At 47.0% G+C, this 19,395-nt stretch overlaps 1 protein-coding gene across 1 annotated transcript; it reads right to left on the bottom strand.

Annotated features, from left to right (window-relative positions):
* Positions 1-1,152: 1,152 nt before the first annotated feature.
* On the bottom strand, positions 1,153-13,918 carry LOC143837235 (phospholipase A2 inhibitor NAI-like). The gene is made up of 5 exons (XM_077336842.1): positions 13,718-13,918; positions 12,067-12,183; positions 7,436-7,582; positions 3,301-3,441; positions 1,153-1,514 (listed from the first exon to the last, which is right to left on the bottom strand). Exons 1-5 carry the CDS (start codon positions 13,761-13,763, stop codon positions 1,315-1,317), a joined length of 651 nt encoding a protein of 216 aa, XP_077192957.1. The 5' UTR covers positions 13,764-13,918; the 3' UTR covers positions 1,153-1,314.
* Between the last annotated feature and the right edge of the window lie 5,477 nt (positions 13,919-19,395).

Genomic DNA, 19,395 nt, shown 5'->3' with positions numbered 1-19,395 from the left:
CAGGACTTCTCTACCATGGAGTCAACTGGCCAATCAGGGCTTCTCTACCACAGAGAGAGTGCTTTCTCATGCTTTCTCAATCCGATTTTTCCAATATTGAGGGTTATTTCCACTCTTAAATATTGTGGGGAAAAGGTAGGGTCACTCCGGATCAATCATGTTTGTTGCAGAGGGAAAAGTTAAATTACCCAAAATCAAAAAGGAAATTGCATTCTGTGTAGACGACAGGGATTGAATTGACCTGGGATTGGAATAAAAGCTCTGTGCAGCTTACACCCTAATTATATAAACATCCTAAATTATGGCAGAAGCCACAGGATTCTGGCACTGACATCCTTATTCTATACACATATCTAATTTTTGTGCAGGGGGTTGGACTAGATGATCCTGGATGTCCTTTCCAACTCTATGACTTGAAACCTGATCCCAACAAGAAGATCAACAAATGCAAACAATGGAGCCATGTACAGGTTAGGGAAATTTTATTTTATTTTATTTTTCAATTTATTTCCCGCCACTCCCTAAGCGGCTCGTGGCGGGTCACATTGTCTTAAAAACCTCATGTAAACTCCCATTAAAAGACTTAAAATCCATCACAACATGGCGGCAGCAAAAAAAGATCCCCTTCCTACCCCCATTTCTAAGGGGGGCAGAGGAGAAGGAGGTCAATGATGTACATGAAGCCCGGGGGGGGAGCCATTGGTGTACCTTGCCGACCCCAGCCTCAACCATGGACCTGGCAAAAGAGCTCCATTTTGCAGGACCTGCAGAACGCCAAAAGATCCCGCAGGACCTGCAGCTCACCCGGGAGCTCATACCACCAGGTGGGGACCAGGACCAAAAAGGCCCTGGCAGAGGCTAGGCGTGCTTCCCTAGGGCCGGGAATGACCATCAAGTTTTCGCCTGCAGAGCGCAAGGCCCTGTGGGGGACATAGAGCGATAGGCGGTCCCTCAGGTATGTGGGTCCCAGCCGGCGTGAAGCCGTAAAGGTTAAGACCAAAATGTCTGTATAAACCAGGGGTAGTTAAACTGCGGCCCTCCAGATGTCCATGGACTACAATTCCCAGGAGCCCCTGCCAGCATTCGCTGGCAGGGGCTCCTGGGAATTGTAGTCCATGGACATCTGGAGGGCCGCAGTTTGACTACCCCTGGTATAAACTGCCAGGTTTGCAGAGCAGTAATAACCCACAATCCAAAAAAGAGGGGGTGTATTTAAATGGTGAGATCACTACTGCGCATCCTGAGAATGATGTTCTGTATTTGATAGAAGATGGGATCACTCAAGCAACATCCATCTCTCTTCTTTGGAGTAAATTAAAGAAGAACCTTCAGCAGAAGAAGCACAAGAACAGTTTGGAAGAAACATCGAGGTGGTGCTGGAATGGTGATAGGAGGTCCAGAGGATAGTAGACAGTGGTCAATGGTGAAGAAACCTGGTGCGGGAACTGCTTGGACATCTTGGCAGAAATCATGATTGGTACAACACTTCAGGACAAAGGGCACAGTCCAATTTTCTGCGGAGAGATAGCAGGCATAATTAGAGCTGCAAGTGTCCTTTGACTTCCAACCCTTTCTATCCAATATTTTCTTGGGGGAGCCGTAGTAGATACATTTCATTGCATTAGCCCAAGGCCTTCACAATGAAGTTACATATATAATTATACAGACATAAAGGTGAAGGTAAAAGTATCCCCTGTGCAAGCACTGGGTCATGTCTGACCCTTGGGATGACGCCCTCTAGCGTTTTCATGGCAGACTCAATACAGGATGGTTTGCCAGTGCCTTCCCCAGTCATTACTGTTTATCCCCCAGCAAGCTGGGTACTCATTTTACCGACCTTGGAAGGATGGAAGGCTGAGTCGACCTTGAGCCAGCTGCTGGGATTGAACTCCCAGCCTCATGGGCAGAGCGTTCAGACTGCATGTCTGCAGCCTTACCACTCTGCGCCACAAGAGGCTCAAGATAATAGATACAATTATGTTAGCGATTTAGGTACAATATATATGACAGATCGATGGTCACCCCCACCAGGTCATTGTTGGCCATTTTGGGAGGAATGGGGTGGCTTGGCATGACTGTATATGGTCATATCACCTGATAAATATTTAACAAATTTTAAAAATACATTTAACAATTAATTCCCACCCATTCAGAAAACCCTTCTAGGGCCATCAAGAAACCCCAGGGTTTCACGAAACCCTGGTTGAGAAAGCCTGGTTAACTCTGATGGGCAGTGGCTCTCCAGGATCTCAAGTGGAGGTCTCTCAAGTAATCTCCATCCTAGTCCTTTTTATTGCTGATTCTTATGATTGAACCTTGGACCCCTCAGCATGCAAAAGTATCTAAACCATGGCTGCATCACACAAGTGCGTTGGTCAGGATGGGGATATAGGGCCTGCCTAACCCACTCTTCCCTGCAATACTATCCCCAGTGGATTCCTACTAGCCAGGCATGAGCAGCAATAGGCATGAGGGGATCAGCTAGATCAGGCTTTCTCAACCCGGGTTTCATGAAACCCTGGGGATCCTTGATTACCCTGGAAAGGTTTCTCGAATGGGTGAGAGTTAATTCATTCTTAAAACATTTTTTTGAAAAAAAATGTGTTAATCATTTATCCAGTGATATGATCATGTATTGTCATGTTGACCTGCCCACCTATCCAAAAATGGCCAATAATATTAATGTTAACGTTAACATTAACATTAACATTAATATATTCCCTGCCACTCCCAAGGTTGGCTCGTGGTGGGTTACAACATCCATTAAAAATCCCATTAAAATGGAAAGAAATCACACTAAAAGAGATAACATGGCAAAATACCACCCACCACCCATCCCTACCTATGGAGGGGAAGGAAGGAGGGTCAAATAACACAAATTTTTACTTAACACCAGAGTAGCCCCATTGATCTTCCTCTCTGCCCCGCCCCCCCAGCCTCAACCATAGACCTGGCGGAAGAGCTCCATCATGCAGGCCCTGTGGAATGTCGAGAGCTGGTTGACACCAGGCATGCTTCCCTGGGGCTGGGAATGACCAGGGCGATACCTGAGGGACCTGTGATGGGCCCGGAGGGGATGGGAAGGGGAGGGGTCCTAGGTGGGCTTTTACACCGTTCTGCTTTCCATACATATTCTGCCCAATCATGCCACTTCTGGGGTTTCTCGAAGCCTAAATAATGTTTTAGGAGCTTCTCACCAGTAAAAAACGTCGAGAAAGGCTGAGCTAGATGTATACCCAACCATGGAATTATATAATTTCAAGCACTAAAGTATATGCGCATGCTTGTATGCTACTTTACCAAAGGTTCCAGTTGCTCTGAGCTCAGCACAATGGATGTGGTCTCCTGTGCAATCTGCAACCACACCTTCGCACTCAAGGCTGTTCACAGCATAGCAAGCGGGACACTTCTTCCCGTTGGGGGTGGTGTCGATGGGCGGCCCTGAACAAAAGAGAGAAGTGTAAGCTCAGTCTTAGGTTGGTTGACTGCCAATTCCTCTTGATCTCCAGATTGCAGAAACCAGTACCCGGAATAACAAGGGTAGCTTTGATTAGTAGACAGTATGGAATTATGCCCCATTGAGATCCCTCTCCAAGCTCAGTCATCTACCATTGGCCATCGATCCAAAGTTCCAGAAATGTCACAAACTGGCACTGGCAACCATAAATATTTACTGACTGGGGATTGAACCGGGGGCCTTTTAGATGCCTCCTATGGTCTCTGCCCATTTACTGACCACAGCAGCCTCTCCCTTCCTTTATGTCAGTGGTTCTCAACCTGGGGGGTTGAGACCCCTTTGGGGGTTGACCAGCCATTTCACAAGGGTCACAGCAGGGCAAACAGCTTGGCTGGGAGGGGGCGCCATCTACACAACAGCCTTGCGGGGTAGATCGAGATAGAGCATTAGTCTGTCTGTAGCAGCGGAATAGAGCGGCATCGGCATGGTGGGACAAGAGGCAGAACTGAACTGAGAAACCCCGGAAAAAAAAAAACAATTTATATACAATCATGAACAAGGGATCTTCATGCTATTGGTGAGTTTTGGTTTAATTTCAGTGAAAGAATCCTTGCATAACTTTATGGTTGCGGGTCACCACAATATGAGGAACTGTATAAAAAGGTTGCAGCATTAGGAAGGTTGAGAACCACTGATTTACATCAAAAACAAAGTATTCAGGCCTCATCCATCTGGGGGCAGTATTACTCCAACACCTTTGAAAATGTACTTTTGCACAACCTCTGGGGCTGTGGCTGGAAACTTCGCATTACTGTTTTCTGGCCTCACAACCATCATGAAAAAGGGAATATTAATTCAGTATCTGTTCTTGTGATAGGCAGTGTTGTATATGCAGTTTCCCAGAGGAACAGACCCTGAGATCCAAGCTGGCATTGTAAAGCACCCAATCAGGAACTTGGGATCCCAGCAGGGGACCGTAAGAACAGCCAAGAGGAAACAAAGATTACTGCTGTCCTGAAAATGAAATGTCAGAGTTAACGACCAATGAGAGGTCTCCACTTAGGACCAATGAGGTTACTGGGTAGAGAGATCCTTTGTTTTGTATTTGTATATAAGTAGGGGGTTGTTGACGGGTTTTTCTCAGTTCAGTTTTGCCTCTTGTAACATCGTGCTGAGATCACAATAAAGAGCTGGCTGAACTCTTAGTGGGCCTGGCGTTCTTGAACCCACAGATTTAACAGCTAGGACCCATAAAGCCTCTCAATTGGCCAGGACTGGCATTAAACCCTTAAATGCTGAATTCAGAGACCCTGAACTAGAAACTCCAGATTCAAGTCTGATCGTCTCAAGCTTTTTACTCCCAGCAGAGGGCTGGCAGCTTCTACTTAGGAAAGCTCTCCATTGGCTCCAGCAGAGGTTTTCTAAGTTCTTCCATCTGTTGTTGTTTCAACAAGAAATTCCTTCACTTCTGTGAGTTCTATGGAATTAATCAGAGCACACAACAAAAGGCAAAAGGAGATAAATGCTTGGGTTTCATTTTAGAGGCTTGAACGGGTAGGATTCGATTTATTCATTTACAGTATTTGCTGACGTATAAGACTACTTTCCCCCCCTGAAAAACATGCCTCCAAGTGGGGGGGTCGTCTTATATGCCGGGTACACTTCAGTTGGGATAGACAGAGCTGCCCATAGTGGCCCATAGTACTGTATTTTGAGTGGAAATGTTGAGGGTTCGTCTTATACGCCCAGTCGTCTTATACCCCGGCAAATACGGTACCTATTTTTGGAATGTGTATGCTGCCTTTCCCTGAGAGCTCAGGATGGTTCACAACAATCGTTACAATAGGCAATAAAATGATATATACGTTCCTAAATAATTAAGTTAAAAGTCTAACCATTCCAGAAGGGCCACCTTCTGTTCTCTACTGAAAGAGAGGCACATAACCTACACTCCTGGTAGCTTACAGGTGTTTATTAGATCGTTGAGTGGCCAGAATTTCTGATGATTTTTCTAGGCATCAACCACATGCTTGGGGGAACAGCTTCATCTTACTGGCTCTGCATATCCTACCATGAGCTGTGATGGCCAGGAGATTCCTGAAAATCCCAGACATGCACAGATGCTGTCCATGGAAAAAAGGCTGTATAGAAGCTATGCAACAAGTTTTCCTATTCTGCCTTATATATGATATGATGCTCTCCAGCCGAAACCCTCCATGCTCTTCTAATTAAATGAAATGGTTACTCCAATAACTGTAAGATAATCTCTTCTTCTTTCCAGTCGTGATATAACGAATAGCAACATTTTTGCAATTAGCTATTTGGCTCCGGGAACTTAATACCTGACTGATTCCATCTTGATTTGTTTTATTACATATTTGGTAAATATTTTATAGGCCAATAAGGGTGTTTGTTGCCATCTCAGAGCACTCCAAAAGACAGGGGCCACATCTGAAAAGGCCAGTTGACTGAAGGGCATCCAGCAAAGGAAGATATGACTCTTATTTTATTTTTGGCAATAATAAGGCCACAGCTTTTATTGAGATGTCCCTCACGCCAATGAGGGATGGCATGGCATGGAAAATGAGTACCAGTTTTGCATCCGACCAGCTGCTGCTCAATTAGGGCTCCAGTAGCCATTGGGATCCCTCCTTTGCCAGCCGAGAAGGTCAGTCCCTACCTCCTGGAACCTCACTGCAAGGAGGCATTGAGACATGATGACCAATGGGTGCCCACTTAATTTGGCCTCACTCACTGCCTGGCACACAGTCCCTGGTCTGCCCCAGCTAGGACAGCCGCGCTCACTTCTGCCAGTCTCTTAAGACAGAGGTAGTCAACCTGTGGTCCTCCAGATGTCCATGGACTACAATTCCCATAGAGCCCCTGCCAGCAAATGCTGGCAGGGGCTCTATGGGAATTGTAGTCCATTAGCATCTGGAGGACCACAGGTTGACTACCCCTGTCTTAAGAGACATCTCTCTTCAGCAAGGATCCAGTGCACAGACTGGGTCCTGCCTCAGCTCATTTCTGTGCCCCCTAAACTGCCGCTGTGACAGAAAACAAAACTGAAACACAGTCATCAACAAACAAGAATAACATGGGCGGGACGGAAGCTGTGCAGGTGATGAGTGAGGCAAAGAGGCCGACTCTGAGGCACGTGGCACCTATAAAGGTGCCTCCGCCCTGCCTCTTGTGTCGCTACCATGCGCGCCCAGCGAGGTGCATATAGCAACAGGCCCGTGCCGGCTGCACTTCTTCCTGTTCATGGCCAAGCCCTCTGTGGCGTCAACTGCTGGCCGCGTTTTACTTGCAGCCGCTCTTTTTAATCTCTTTGGGCTGGGGGATCTGGAGCAAAATTTGCCCATTAGATCTTAATCTTCTTGGATTAAAGAGGGATACAGCAGTGACTTTGCAAATAGCTTAACATCCCTGATAACCACAATGGGGTAGTTACTGACCTGGAGCCAGACATCCTGGAATGTGAAGTCAAATGGGCCTTAGGAAGTCTGAGCAACAATAAAGCTAGTGGTGGTGATAGCATTCCAGTTGAACTATTCAAAATATTAAAAGATGCAGTAAAAGTGCTACACTCAATATGCCAGCAAATTTGGAAAACTCAACACTGGCCACAGGATTGGAAAGGTGAACAAACCGGTCAGTCCTAGAGGAGATCAGCCCGGACTGTTCCTTAGAAGGCCAGATCCTGAAGATGAAACTCAACTACTTTGGCCGCCTCATGAGAAGGAAGGACTCCCTAGAGAAGAGCCTAATGCTGAGAGCAACTGAGGGCAAAAGAAGAAGGGGATGACAGAGAATGAGGTGGCTGGATGGAGTCACTGAAGCAGTAGGTGCAAACTTAAATGGACTCCGGGGAATGGTAGAGGACAGGAAGGCCTGGAAGATCATTGTCCATGGGGTCGCGATGGGTCGGACATGACTTTGCACCTAACAACAACAACAACAGAAGCAGTGACTTACAGGGGGGAACGAGGTCACACTCCTTTCCTGTGCAGCAAGTAAGTCTGGTCAACAGTTGTCCTGTGATGCCAAAATCAATAGACTCGATTGATTTTTTGCAGTCTCTTGAATGGAAACAAGATTTGACAACTGCCTCCATCTTGAACACTGGAATGAAGAAAACTTGAATGAAGAGAGACTATCTTGGGACAAACAACCCCCGGCCACCCAGCCCAGCATCCTGTGTGAGCATCAGAGTATTGGCAGAGTCTAAAAATGCATGGAAGCTGAGTACACACTGTTCAAGAACAAAACAAATTTAATGAATAAGAAAACAACTGTATTGGTAAGAGGGGAGGTAGAAGACTGTCTGGTGTAGCTGGAGAGAAGAAAACTAATGGGCCATTCTCTGAAGAATTAGGGGGGGGGGAAATCTGACTGAACAAGTCAGAGGGAAGGAAAGGAAGTATTTGAAATGGGAGGAGGTCCCCTTTACTTCCTCCAGCAGGATTTTCCAGTCACGTACCTGTGTATATGCACATTAGCTTTTAGAATCATAGAATAATAGAATTGGAAGGGACCGCCAGGGTCACCTAGACCAACCCCCTGCAGAATACAGGAAAATCACAACTACCTGCCCACCCACAATTACCCCAATTCCACGCTCAGATGATGCCCCACCCCAAAAAATAGAATATCTGGAAAGCCTGGCCAGTTTTCCACAATCCTACAATGGACCATGCCAACTTGTTTCATCCCGAGTCCATCATGCCCAGATTTATAGGCCTAAATTCCTTGAGCTCAGGATGCTGGGGCATCATCTGTGCTCCTTCAGGGTGTTGTGCTACCAAACCTTGCTGTCCCTCAGATTCTGGGGATGTCCATAGGGATTCTATTCAGGCTGGTTTATTGTCAAAAGTCCCATCTGAATTCTTTCATATCACACATATCTTTCCTTGTAGCACAGCACTCTACCATGACGAGTATCCCACCAAATAGTCACATGGGCAGCCAGGTACTCTACAGAGGGCTGGGTTTCCTGCCCCTTGGCAAGTGTTAGAACATCCCTTGGTGGTATTTATTTATTTGTTTGTTTTAAAATTTATACTCCACCTCTCACAACAATGTCGCCTCGAGGTGGCTTACAGAATAAAACCATAAAACAGTATCTTTAACCACTCCGTGAGAGTGGTATAAATAAAACATTAAGGGCTCTTGGGGTGGACCCAGACCAGGATGGGGAAGGGCACCCATTAACCCCTTCCCCCCCCAGGGACTGACAAGCGGAGGGCCCATTTGGCAGGCGCTCCAGCCAGACAAGTCAGGAGACTCAAAGCACCTCCCGACACGCCCATCCCCCAATGTCGGCCACCTTCCCCCCACTGCCACCATTACCAGACTGTCCGGCGCTATGACAGGTAGGCGCCTAGCCGGGGCAACCTGGTGGAGGCAGGGTGGAGGGGGGGCTTTGCCCCTGGCAAGGGGACAGCCCTGCCACATCACAAACGCAGCAGCTCTGTCCCTTGGCCAGCCCCAAAGACCTGCAGCCTCCCGGGAGCTGGCCGGGACCAGGAGGGTTCCAGCCGGGGCCAGGAGCCGGGACCCTGTGGGGGAGGGGGCTGGGGAGAGCTGGGCCGGCGCATCGTGGACACGATGGCTCAGCTCCTTTCCCGGCCTTGATGCCAGGAGCCTAGGGCAGGAGGGGCCGGGAGAGGGCTTCGTGGCTGGGAGCGGGGCACCCCAAGGAGGGCTCCTAGCACCTGCTGTATTTAGGGTACAGCAGGCTTAAGTACTAGTATCCCATAAAATCCCATCAAAAGAACAATAACATTGATCACAATATCCCACAGTTATAAGATAGTGGTAAATGGTAATCTCGCCAACCCAACTCTGCTGATTCCAACCAAAGACCAATGTCCTTATCTTAATTATAACCCTGGGATGCTCAGATAAGGTGGGCCCCCAGATCAAAACTCCAGTCATTTGTGATTCCCTCGAATAGGAACCTGTAACTGAATTGTTGAAGGTTTTCACGCCTGGAGTCAACTGGTTGTTGTGGGTTTTCCAGGTTGTGTGGTTATGGTCTGATAATTTCAGTCTCTGGTATTTCACCAGTAACTGTGGCTGACATCTTCAGAGGTAGGACGTCGCAAGATGGGAGTCTCTACATGTCAAAGAGACAGAATAATTCTCATCTTGCCATTTGCTGGAATTGTTATCAACAAGTAATTTGGTGAAGTTGGCCCTGAAGGACTGTTGTTAAACTGTTAAAACAGCTAAGCTGTGTCTGTGTGCTCACTAGTGGCATCAAGTGGTGAGGTTGCAGTGAAGAAGCTGCAAGCACAGGCTCTGGGGGATTTCTTTGTTTAAGGTGGGCTCCCACACACTTCCTCTTTCTTCAGGAAGAAAAAGAGAAGCTCCATGTGCTTTTGCTGAAACAAGGAGCAAACACTATTAGTCTAGCTGATGTGTGGGATGTAGTCCTGCCTACACCCTAGCAATAGAGGCTTGTAATGTACTGCTTTTTAAACTACTCTCTAAGCTTTTTTACTTTCCTTCAGTAAGGAGACTGAAGCAGATGGATATGCTATATATTTGTAAATGATCTTTCCAGTAAAGCTTCTTCCTTTTCTTTCTTTTTTTAAAATGTCGTTAGTTTTCTAGGTCGCCCCTATCCCCAAAAAGCCTCAGGTTGGCTAACAACATAAAAACTTTACAATAAAAACCATAAAATCTTAAAACTCCCATTTAAAATACTTTAGTCACCCCAACAAATAAACTAATTGGCCTGGTTATAGATGACAGGGAAGTGCTCAGGCAGAGCCTGAGCAGGGAGTCAGGCAGGGGGCCCCTTCCAGATAGAGTACAACCCTGGCCTCAACAAAATGCCTGGTGGAAGAGCAGGTCCTTTGAAACATCAGAATCTCTGAATCTCCAACAGCACTTCAGGGCCTGAATCTCCAACAGCACTCATTCCATGAAGCCAGTCATACTTCTCTGGGGCTGGGGACAACCAGCAGATTTGTATTCGCAGGGCAAAGAGCTTTTCGGGGGATATAAGGGGAGAGATGGTCCCACAGGTACGCGGGGTCCCAGACCATGTAAGGCCTCAAAGCATTGTGAGTCTGGATGTGTGCCTCATCCACAAACTCTGACTAACAAATGTAAGCCAAGACCAAAAGTCCCAACGCTGTGAAGATATCAGTCACAGGTACTGGTGAAGCATCAGGGACTACAACTACCAGACCATGTCCGCAGAGCCCAGAAACCCCACAACTACTATAATCTGTAACTTCATAGAATCATAGAATCATAGAGTTGGAAGGGGCCATACAGGCCATCTAGTCCAACCCCCTGCTCAACGCAGGATTAGCCCTAAGCATCCTAAAGCATCCAAGAAAAGTGTGTATCCAACCTTTGCTTGAAGACTGCCAGTGAGGGGGAGCTCACCACCTCCTTAAGCAGCCTATTCCACTGCTGAACTACTCTGACTGTGAAATTTTTTTTCCTGATATCTAGCCTATATCGTTGTACTTGAAGTTTAAACCCATTACTGCATGTCCTCTCCTCTGCAGCCAACAGAAACAGCATCCTGCCCTCCTCCAAGTGACAACCTTTCAAATACTTAAAGAGGGCTATCATGTCCCCTCTCAACCTCCTTTTCTCCAGGCTGAACATTCCCAAGTCCCTCAACCTATCTTCATCTGACCCAGATGCAGAACTTTACACTTATCATTATTAAATTGCATCTTGTTCTCATTTGCCCATTTTTCCATTGTGTTCAGATCTCGTTGAACTCTGTATCTATTTTCCGGAGTATTTGCCAGTCCTCCCAATTTGGTGTCATCTGCAAACTTGATGAGTAGTCCCTCCACCCCCTCATCTAGATCATTAATAAATATGTTAAAAAGTACCAGGCCAAGCACCGAGCCCTGAGGTACCCCGCTACTCACCTCTCTCCAGTCTGATGAAACACCATTGACAACAACTCTTTGAGTGCGGTTCTCTAATCAATTCCCTATCCACCTGACTATCTGAAAATCCAGATTGCAGTCCTTCAATTTATCCATCAGAACATCATGGGGAACCTTGTCAAAAGCTTTACTAAAATCCAAGTAAATTACATCAACCGAATTTCCCCGATCCAGCAAACCTGTTACTTGGTCAAAAAAGGAAACCAGGTTGGTCTGGCAGGACCTGTTGGAGACAAATCCATGCTGACTTCCTTGGATCACCAAATTGTCCTCCAGATGTTTGCAGATCGCTCCCTTTAATATCTGCTCCATTATCTTCCCCACAACAGAGGTCAGACTCACTGGTCTGTAGTTTCCTGGGTCATCCTTCCTCCCTTTTTTGAAGATCGGAATAACATTTGCTCTCGTCCAGTCCTCCGGGACATCTCCAGTCCTTAAAGAGGTTCCGAAGATGATGGACAAGGGCTGTGCAAGTTCTCTGGAAAGTTCTTTGACCTCTCGGGTGCATTTCATCCGGACCAGGGGATTTGAACTCAACCAGTGCAGCTAAATGCCTCTCGACAACCTCTCTATCCATGTTAACCTGCCACCCAGATACTGTCCATGTTAACCTGCCACCCAGATACTTCTGATCTTGCCTGATCTTCACTGGACTCTGGTGGCAATTTTTGGACTTACCTCCTGAGGTTTTTATCTGGGTGATACCACAGATGTCTTCATAAAAAGCACACTCCTCCAAAGGCCCCTTACAGGTTTGGCCCAATCCGAAACAACTTTCACACGACAAAGACTCGCCTAAGAGCAGGAAAAAGTAGAAACGAGAACTGAATGAAATGTAGAACATATGATAATGAGAATTTTATTCTTATAGCCTTTTGTTCACTCAGGATGGGTAGATTCAGATACCTTTATTGGCATATGATTTGACGTACATAAAGCAACAACAAGCGAATTCTAGGCAAAGACATATGGATAACAATAATAATGAGCGGCGCGGACTTGCCCGTGCTGCCGTTTGGCGGGGCGGAGGGCAGGTGGGACGAGACGCTGCGGCTGATGGGCACGCTGCCAGCCACGGCGCGCTCGGCGCAGGGAGCTGGAGCCAGGAGCGTCTAGGAGAGATGCTGCTTGTGGCTTTCCTGCCTCTCTGCCAGCCGTTTGGGCAAGTCACCCACCCTCCCGTTCCCTATGCATACTTTATTGTTAAAAAAAATTAATGTTGCTTGTTTTTTTTGTCACAGCAGGGGATGCGCATGAGAGGAGCCGATTTTATGGGGAGCCGGTGTGCGATCGGACTCCCCAGGAAGAGACGGGCCCCCTTTAAAGTTTTAAAATTAAGTTCATTTAAGTTAAAAGTCATCTGTCATTAAGATTAGAATCTTATGGGGGGGGAGGCTTGGCCTGTGATTAGACAGATTTTCTTTAGATGTTCTCAGGTAAAATTCTTCAATAGGGAGGCCAGCATGTTTTGGATTCTGATTTCCTGGCCACATTCTAGACTAGCTGAGGTTTCCAGAGCAGCTCCAAGGGCAGCCTTGTATAAAGTGGCTTACAAAAGTCCACCCTGGAGGTGACCATTGCATGGATCTCAGTGGCTGGGTCAGGTGCTCAGAGGTAGAGTGCAAGTTGTTGCACCTGGCAGCTTTAGGAGACATCTTTTTTATGTCCAAGCTCAGAACCAGAAGGGGAAATTAATGCCTAGACACAGAAGGTGGAACAACAATGCTTTCTGGGGGAAAGTCACAGGATACCCTCCAGAGAGGTTCCTTCCATACGAACTGGGGGGCTCTCCATGAAGATTTAGAAAGGAGAGACTGGAACAGGAGGTCAGCCCCACCCAATGCAGTTGCATTCTATAAAGTTTACTGCAAAAATGTGATTGCTCGATGCCTTTACTGACCATACACTTTACAGTAGTAGACAAGATACCTCTAAGTTAGAGGTGTGGGAGAAACACCAGAAGAATCAAGGGAGAAAGTGTTTGATAAGATCTATCCTGTAGAAAAGGACAATTTGGACTCCTCTGGAGTCCTCAGTACCATTCATGTAGCTTTGTTGCTCTATGCTGATGATGCGGTCTTAATATCTTGCCCCCAGAAGGACCTTTGCAGTTTTGGTAGGGCCTGAGACAATCCGGTTTGAACAACTGCTCAGCATGAGCCCAAATGACCAAGTGATCGGCTCACATCCAGTCACATTTTTTGAACAGGGTATATTTGGCAGTCACACACACTCATGGAGATATTGGCCTTTCGGAAACAACACACGCACGCACACGCACACAGAGTTTCCAAAAACTCCCCCCTTGCAAAGTCTTCAAACTCCTCACCTGCAGCTATGAAGGTGGCCAAGACTGTAAGAAAGGTCTGCATCATTCCAGAGCGTGTGTAGTTTGGATGAAAGCCGGGCTGGAGCTCTTCAATGCAGCAAAGTCTCTGCTTCTGCCTGATATAACGGTGGCTCTTCTCCAGAATGGAAAACTTTCTCCTGGAAAGATAGGCCAGGCATCTGCAAAGTCTCTGCCTCTCATCTAGCTGCAAACATTGTACACAAGGAAACAAATATGTCCCAGAAGGAAAAGGAGGAGGCGTGAAAACAATATTCCCTTTCTCTGCCCTACCCCAAAGTCCAAGGAGTTCTAAACAGCTAGGGGGTCAGACCATACCTTACTGAGGAATGCAGTGTGTTGTTTTATTGATTGAGCAAATCTGGTCCAGTTCCAAATCCCTTTAAAGTTTGAATGTCTTTGACTGAATAGTCCACTGAAGAGGGAGATACACTTCCAATGCAGCCAGCGGAATGCATCTTTGGATACTCTATTGGTCCACAGTCGAGATCCTGGAGTTCTGTAGTTCTCTCAAGTTCAGGAGACAATCTGAAAGTGGCTTGGACCTTCTGGGGTGGATTGGCCATTAAGGCCACCAAGAAAAGTCTCCCTTCAGCCAGTGGGTTGGTGGACTACCCCCAGAACAAGGATCGCCCCAGTTCCAAAGAAGGGGTGGACTTTGTCAGGGAAGTGGACTGGCAGCCTGGACCCCGCTTGGAGGCTGCCTGAGACACCCACGAGCAAACACCACGAGCAAGCCAGTAGCCACTCAGGCCAATGAGAAAGCTATCAGTGTGGCAAGGCCAGCCAGCTGCCCAAGCCACCCATGAATCATCATTTTAGTGAGCACAGAAGCCATGGTGGGCACAAGGAAGGGAGATGCCACCACTGCAATAAAGCTGCCACCCTCCAGGTGGGGCCTGAGACACACCTGGAGACTTGTAGTTTCCTAGGTACGTTTTTGGAAGAATGGAATAACATTCACTCTCCTCCAGTCTTCTGGCACCTCTCCAGTTCTCCAAAATGTCCTAAAGATGATGGACAAATGTTCCTCAAGCTCTCCAGGAAGTTCTTTGAGCACTTTTGGATGCACACGATCCAGCCCCGGGTATTAGACCTCATCCAGTGCAGCCAGGTGCCTCTGTTAACCCACCAGCCAGACACCATACCTTGCCTACTACCATCCCTAGGTTTGGTGCAGTGGTTAGGAGTGTGGACTTCAAATCTGGTGAGCCATGTTTGATTCCGCGCTCCCCCACATGCAGCCAGCTGGGTGACTTTGGGCTCACCACAGCACTGACAAAGCTGTTCTGACCGAGCAGTAATATCAGGGCTCTCTCAGTCTCACCTCCCTCACAGGGCGACTGTAAACTGCTTTGAGATTCCTTCAGGTAGAGAAAAGCGGCATCTAAAAACCAACTCTTCTTGGTCAGTAATCTCAGGGCTCTCTCAGCCTCACCTTCCTCACAGGATGTCTGTTGTGAGGAGAGGGAAGGGAAGGCGGCTGTAAACTGCTTTGAGACTCCATCGGGTAGAGAAAACCGGCATATAAGAACCAACTCTTCTTTTTCTGGAAAAACTCAGAGGCAAAATAGGTATGGAGCCTTTCTGCTTTCTCTGTCCTCGGTCAGAATCTTTCCATCTTCACCCAACAGCAGGCCTATTGCCTCATTCACCTTACGTTTGCTCCTCACATTTCTGAAGAAACCGTTCTTGTTGCAGTGGGCTTCCCTAAGTAGCCTCAGCTCACTCCCAGCTTTGGCCTCTCTGATGGCTGACCTCCAGTGCTCTGTAATCTGCAAGTACTCTTCATTAGAGGTCTGTCCTTCCTTCTGTTTCTTGGACAATTCCTCTTTTTTAACACTTTTAATTTTCCTTCTCCGGGCCAAATTATCAAAAGCTCTGGGGACAAAGTGTAAAGGTGCGTGTTGCAGCTACCAGGCATCCCCATTAAGTCCACTTAAGGTTTTATAGTGTACACAGGAATATCCACTTTGCTTAAAAGAAGTGTTTTTAAAACGTACAGCTGAACAGATGTTCTTCAGCTTGGGTGGGAACAGTGATGCCCCAGGAGACCAAAAGATGATAGAATAACAGGCATTGAGTGGAAATGGATGGAGGGGGGGGGGGGACTCCAACATACTCCAGTGTTTCTTTTTCCTTTAGAGCAAAACAAGAATACAGTATGCCAAGTCATGACGCTGCTTGCTGGGTAATGCAGAATCCTGGTAATGTCTCCATGTAAATCAATTCAGCTTAAGTGAAATGAGGGCTGTAAAAATATTCTTTCAGCTTGCTCGGGAACATCCAGCAACAAGAAGCTAAGTGCTTCAGACGGTTTACTTCCCGGAATGCTGTCCATTATCTAGATTTGTAAATGAGCCAACCATGTTTTTCAAAACCCCACTCTCCCAAATCTAGACCTTGCTGCAGGCTCGGGCTGTGCCCCCTAAGCTCCGCCCAGCCCAAAATACGCCAGCTGTGACAACATAAGAAACTAAACAAAAAGAGAGCATGATAGAGACCAAATCCATGGGAGGGAGGGAAAATCTTCCGGCAGCACAGGAAAAAGAGGGCTTCCCTCTGAGTTAGCTGCCTTTTAAGCTTGCGCGGGGGAGGGGGGGAGGTCATGTGCCCGCTCCAGTGGTGCACCTGAGCAGGTAGTGCGATAGCCCCTTCTCACCGCCCTGGCACCCTCCCGCCTGAGCAATGGTGGGACGCTGTTTTATTCTGGCAGCTGCAATTCTTGAACGCGTTCAGTCTCTCCACCATCAATTGTTCTTGTGACCCGTCTGTTTTTTGCAATGGTCGTTATTTTTGCCTTTTTTAGTGTTTAACCAAAGGCCGGATTTCTTACCGACTTCATTGGCCTATGTAATCAGCTGTTCTAGGCCTTCCTCAGACGGTTTCCGCACGGAGGCGCAAACCTCGCAATGCCTCCTGCTGGCAAACGAACCAACCAGATAGTGCAGTTGCAAAGCCCTTCTTCAATGTCCTAGCTCAGTGAGTACTGACGCCCGGCATTTCATCAAAAGGTAGTTTTATTGAAGGCAGGACCACAGACGAACAGTCAGCTAAGGCAATATGTAGAACAGGAAAATTGACTGCGATTATGCGTTTAGATTGGACCCAGGTTTTATAGGCACATGAGTAGAACCTCCCCTCCTCTCTCATCAGGAGAGCCAGAAAACCTTTCCCAAGGGGAAGTGTTTGAACCCAGACGGGTGCTAAATGCTGGAGCTGAGCAGGCCATCTGCTCATGCATTTAACATTTCAGAGCGGAACACTGGATCTCACGGCTTACAGGGAGGACGAAAAGGAGAGAAGGAAGGCAGCAATCAGGGTGACTTAAGTTTTTAACACCTCTAAGTGGAGCCCGCCCGGAGAGAGGGGGGAGCAGGAAGCAACAATCAGGGCAACGTTGAGAGACCCAGAGAGGGAATTTGACAAGGCACCTGGGTGGAATGGAATGAGCACCTGACAGTGCGGTTGTAAGCCATGCATTTGCACCCCTTCTGATGGGAGACCCCTCCCATGTTTTTCCCCTGCCTCATGGTGGCTTTTTGTCTCCCAGGAAGGCTGCAAGGGAAAACAAGCTGAACTCCCCCCCCCCCCCGCCGCACCTTGGCTTGTCAATCACAGCAAGCCACCAATCACAGCACAGCAGTTATCTCATGGACTGAAACCTTCTCCCCACTCCGAGCCCTGAAATTATTTATTTTTTAAAAAGCACTTCTGCATTGCTATGTGGTAGTGCCACAACACAGAAGCAGTTTTAATCAAAATAATCAGCACTTCCACATTGCTATAAAGAAATACAAGACTGATACAGCATTCTCCTCCCTCCCCCATTTTTCAAACTATTTGTGTCTGGGTCGATTTATGAGAGGCTGAAAGTGGTAACTGGACCCCAGAGAGTGATTTTGTTTAAACAGTGGGCTTAAAAACAAGGAGCACAGACACCTGGATGATTGGGAGAGGGCTGCTTCATCACACTACTCCTCCCCTTACTCCATTCATTTCCCACAGGCAGAAAACATAAATGGGACTGTGTTTTGCCTGCCTGATTCCAAAAAGAACATGGAGACTTTATTTTATTTTTATTTTACCTTTGCGGTCCCACAGCAACACAGACCACGCCAATTGAAAAAAAAAATCTTAGAGCAGGAAATGGAGAGGAGAGGGCAGGTATGAGGGCAGGATAATGCTACAGAGACTATTACACCTTTCCCCCTCCATACAGGCTTGCCCCTGGTTGCTCCCTGATGAGAAGTACAATAGGAGGTGGAATCCAGGCTCTAGCCAGCCTGTGGACAGCCTTGGGATGCAGACAACATCACGTGGAGGGGGCTCTAAAACTCGCTGGCAACCAGAGGCTGTCCAGAGGCAGATTCCTCATGCGGAAATGGTCTTAGTTCCTGACAAGACGATTATTTATATTCCTTCCTCCAGTCTAAATTCCAGTGTTTGATTCTGAGTTCAATCTCTCTCATAATGATCTCAGTATACAAGTTAAACAGGAAGGGGGAAAGAATGCAACCTTGGCACACTCCTTTCTCTCTTTTGAACTAGTCAGTGTCACCAAATGGCATGCGTACAGTGGCTTCTTGGTCTGCGTAGAGCGACTCCATCAGTCTGATCAGATGCCCTGGCATAGCAACAACCATTGAAAAAGAAATAACCAATGTTTAAGCTGGCTTTTGATGGGGGCATGGCACTCATGATCACATAGCAAACCTGCACTGGATTTTGGGGAAGTCATGGGACTATTGGATGTCCACATCTGCTTTATTGACTACAAGGAAGTTTTGACTGTGTGGATCATAACAAATTCTTGATATAATTAGTTATTATCAGTCCCTTAGAAAATGGCTCCCCTAACTCCATAACCAGTGAGAGGCCCAAGACTGAACTCCAGAGTCCCATCTGGCTCTTTGTTTGGAATAGATTTCCTATTCGATAGGGGGGTTTGGGGAAGAAGCAGAGAAAACTCAGTTCAGATCTCCACCCATCCATAATGCTGGATGAACAACTTTGGGATAATCATTGCTTCTCAGAATAACTTACCTAACTGGGTTGTTGGATGAGAGAAGAATGACATTTGTGACTTGATCTTGTTGGCAGGGCAAGATAGAACCATAACAGAGAGATTAACCAACACTGGTTGTTCAGTTATTAACTAGATGTTCAGTTATTAACTAGAATGCCATGCAGACTACTCTATAAAGCTGACTTTTTCTCTTGTTGAACTTTGCTTTGTGGTCTGGAAATCCTATATGGTTTCAGGTGAGCACCAATCCTCAGCTGGACATTGGCAAGATTAGTCCAAGTGACTTCTTCTAAGGCTGGGATACATACAAAGGCTTCTTGGGAAAGTGCAAGCTGGTACGGTGGTCTTCTCATGGACTGTGGCAAATATTTTTGTGACAAGTGATGGATTAGAATCATAGAATCATAGAATCATAGAGTTGGAAGAGGCCATACAGGCCGTCTAGTCCAACCCCCTGCTCAACGCAGGATCAGCCCAAAGCATCCTAAAGCATCCGAGAAAACTGTGTATCCAACCTTTGCTTGAAGACTGCCAGTGAGGGGGAGCTCACCACCTCCTTAGGCAGCCTGTTCCACTGCTGAACTACTCTGACTGTGAACATTTTTTTCCTGATATCTAGCCTATATCGTTG

The sequence above is a fragment of the Paroedura picta genome, chromosome 5 (genome assembly GCF_049243985.1).
Source record: "Paroedura picta isolate Pp20150507F chromosome 5, Ppicta_v3.0, whole genome shotgun sequence".
Classification (NCBI taxonomy): Eukaryota; Metazoa; Chordata; class Lepidosauria; order Squamata; family Gekkonidae; genus Paroedura; species Paroedura picta.
The sequence above is the reverse complement of the archived record's forward strand: the minus strand, read 5'-3'. Positions and strand labels throughout refer to the sequence as shown.

Bases quoted from the DNA above. Each gene is read 5' to 3' on its own strand.
- LOC143837235 (XM_077336842.1), bottom strand. From the start codon at position 13,763: ATGATGCAGACCTTTCTTACAGTCTTGGCCACCTTCATAGCTGCAG. The intron at 3,442-7,435 runs GTAAGTCACTGC...TCTTTTGTTCAG, and splicing joins GTGTGACCTCGTTCCCCCCT to GGCCGCCCATCGACACCACC. The intron at 1,515-3,300 runs GTAAAGTAGCAT...ATCTCTCCGCAG, and splicing joins CAGAGCAACTGGAACCTTTG to AAAATTGGACTGTGCCCTTT.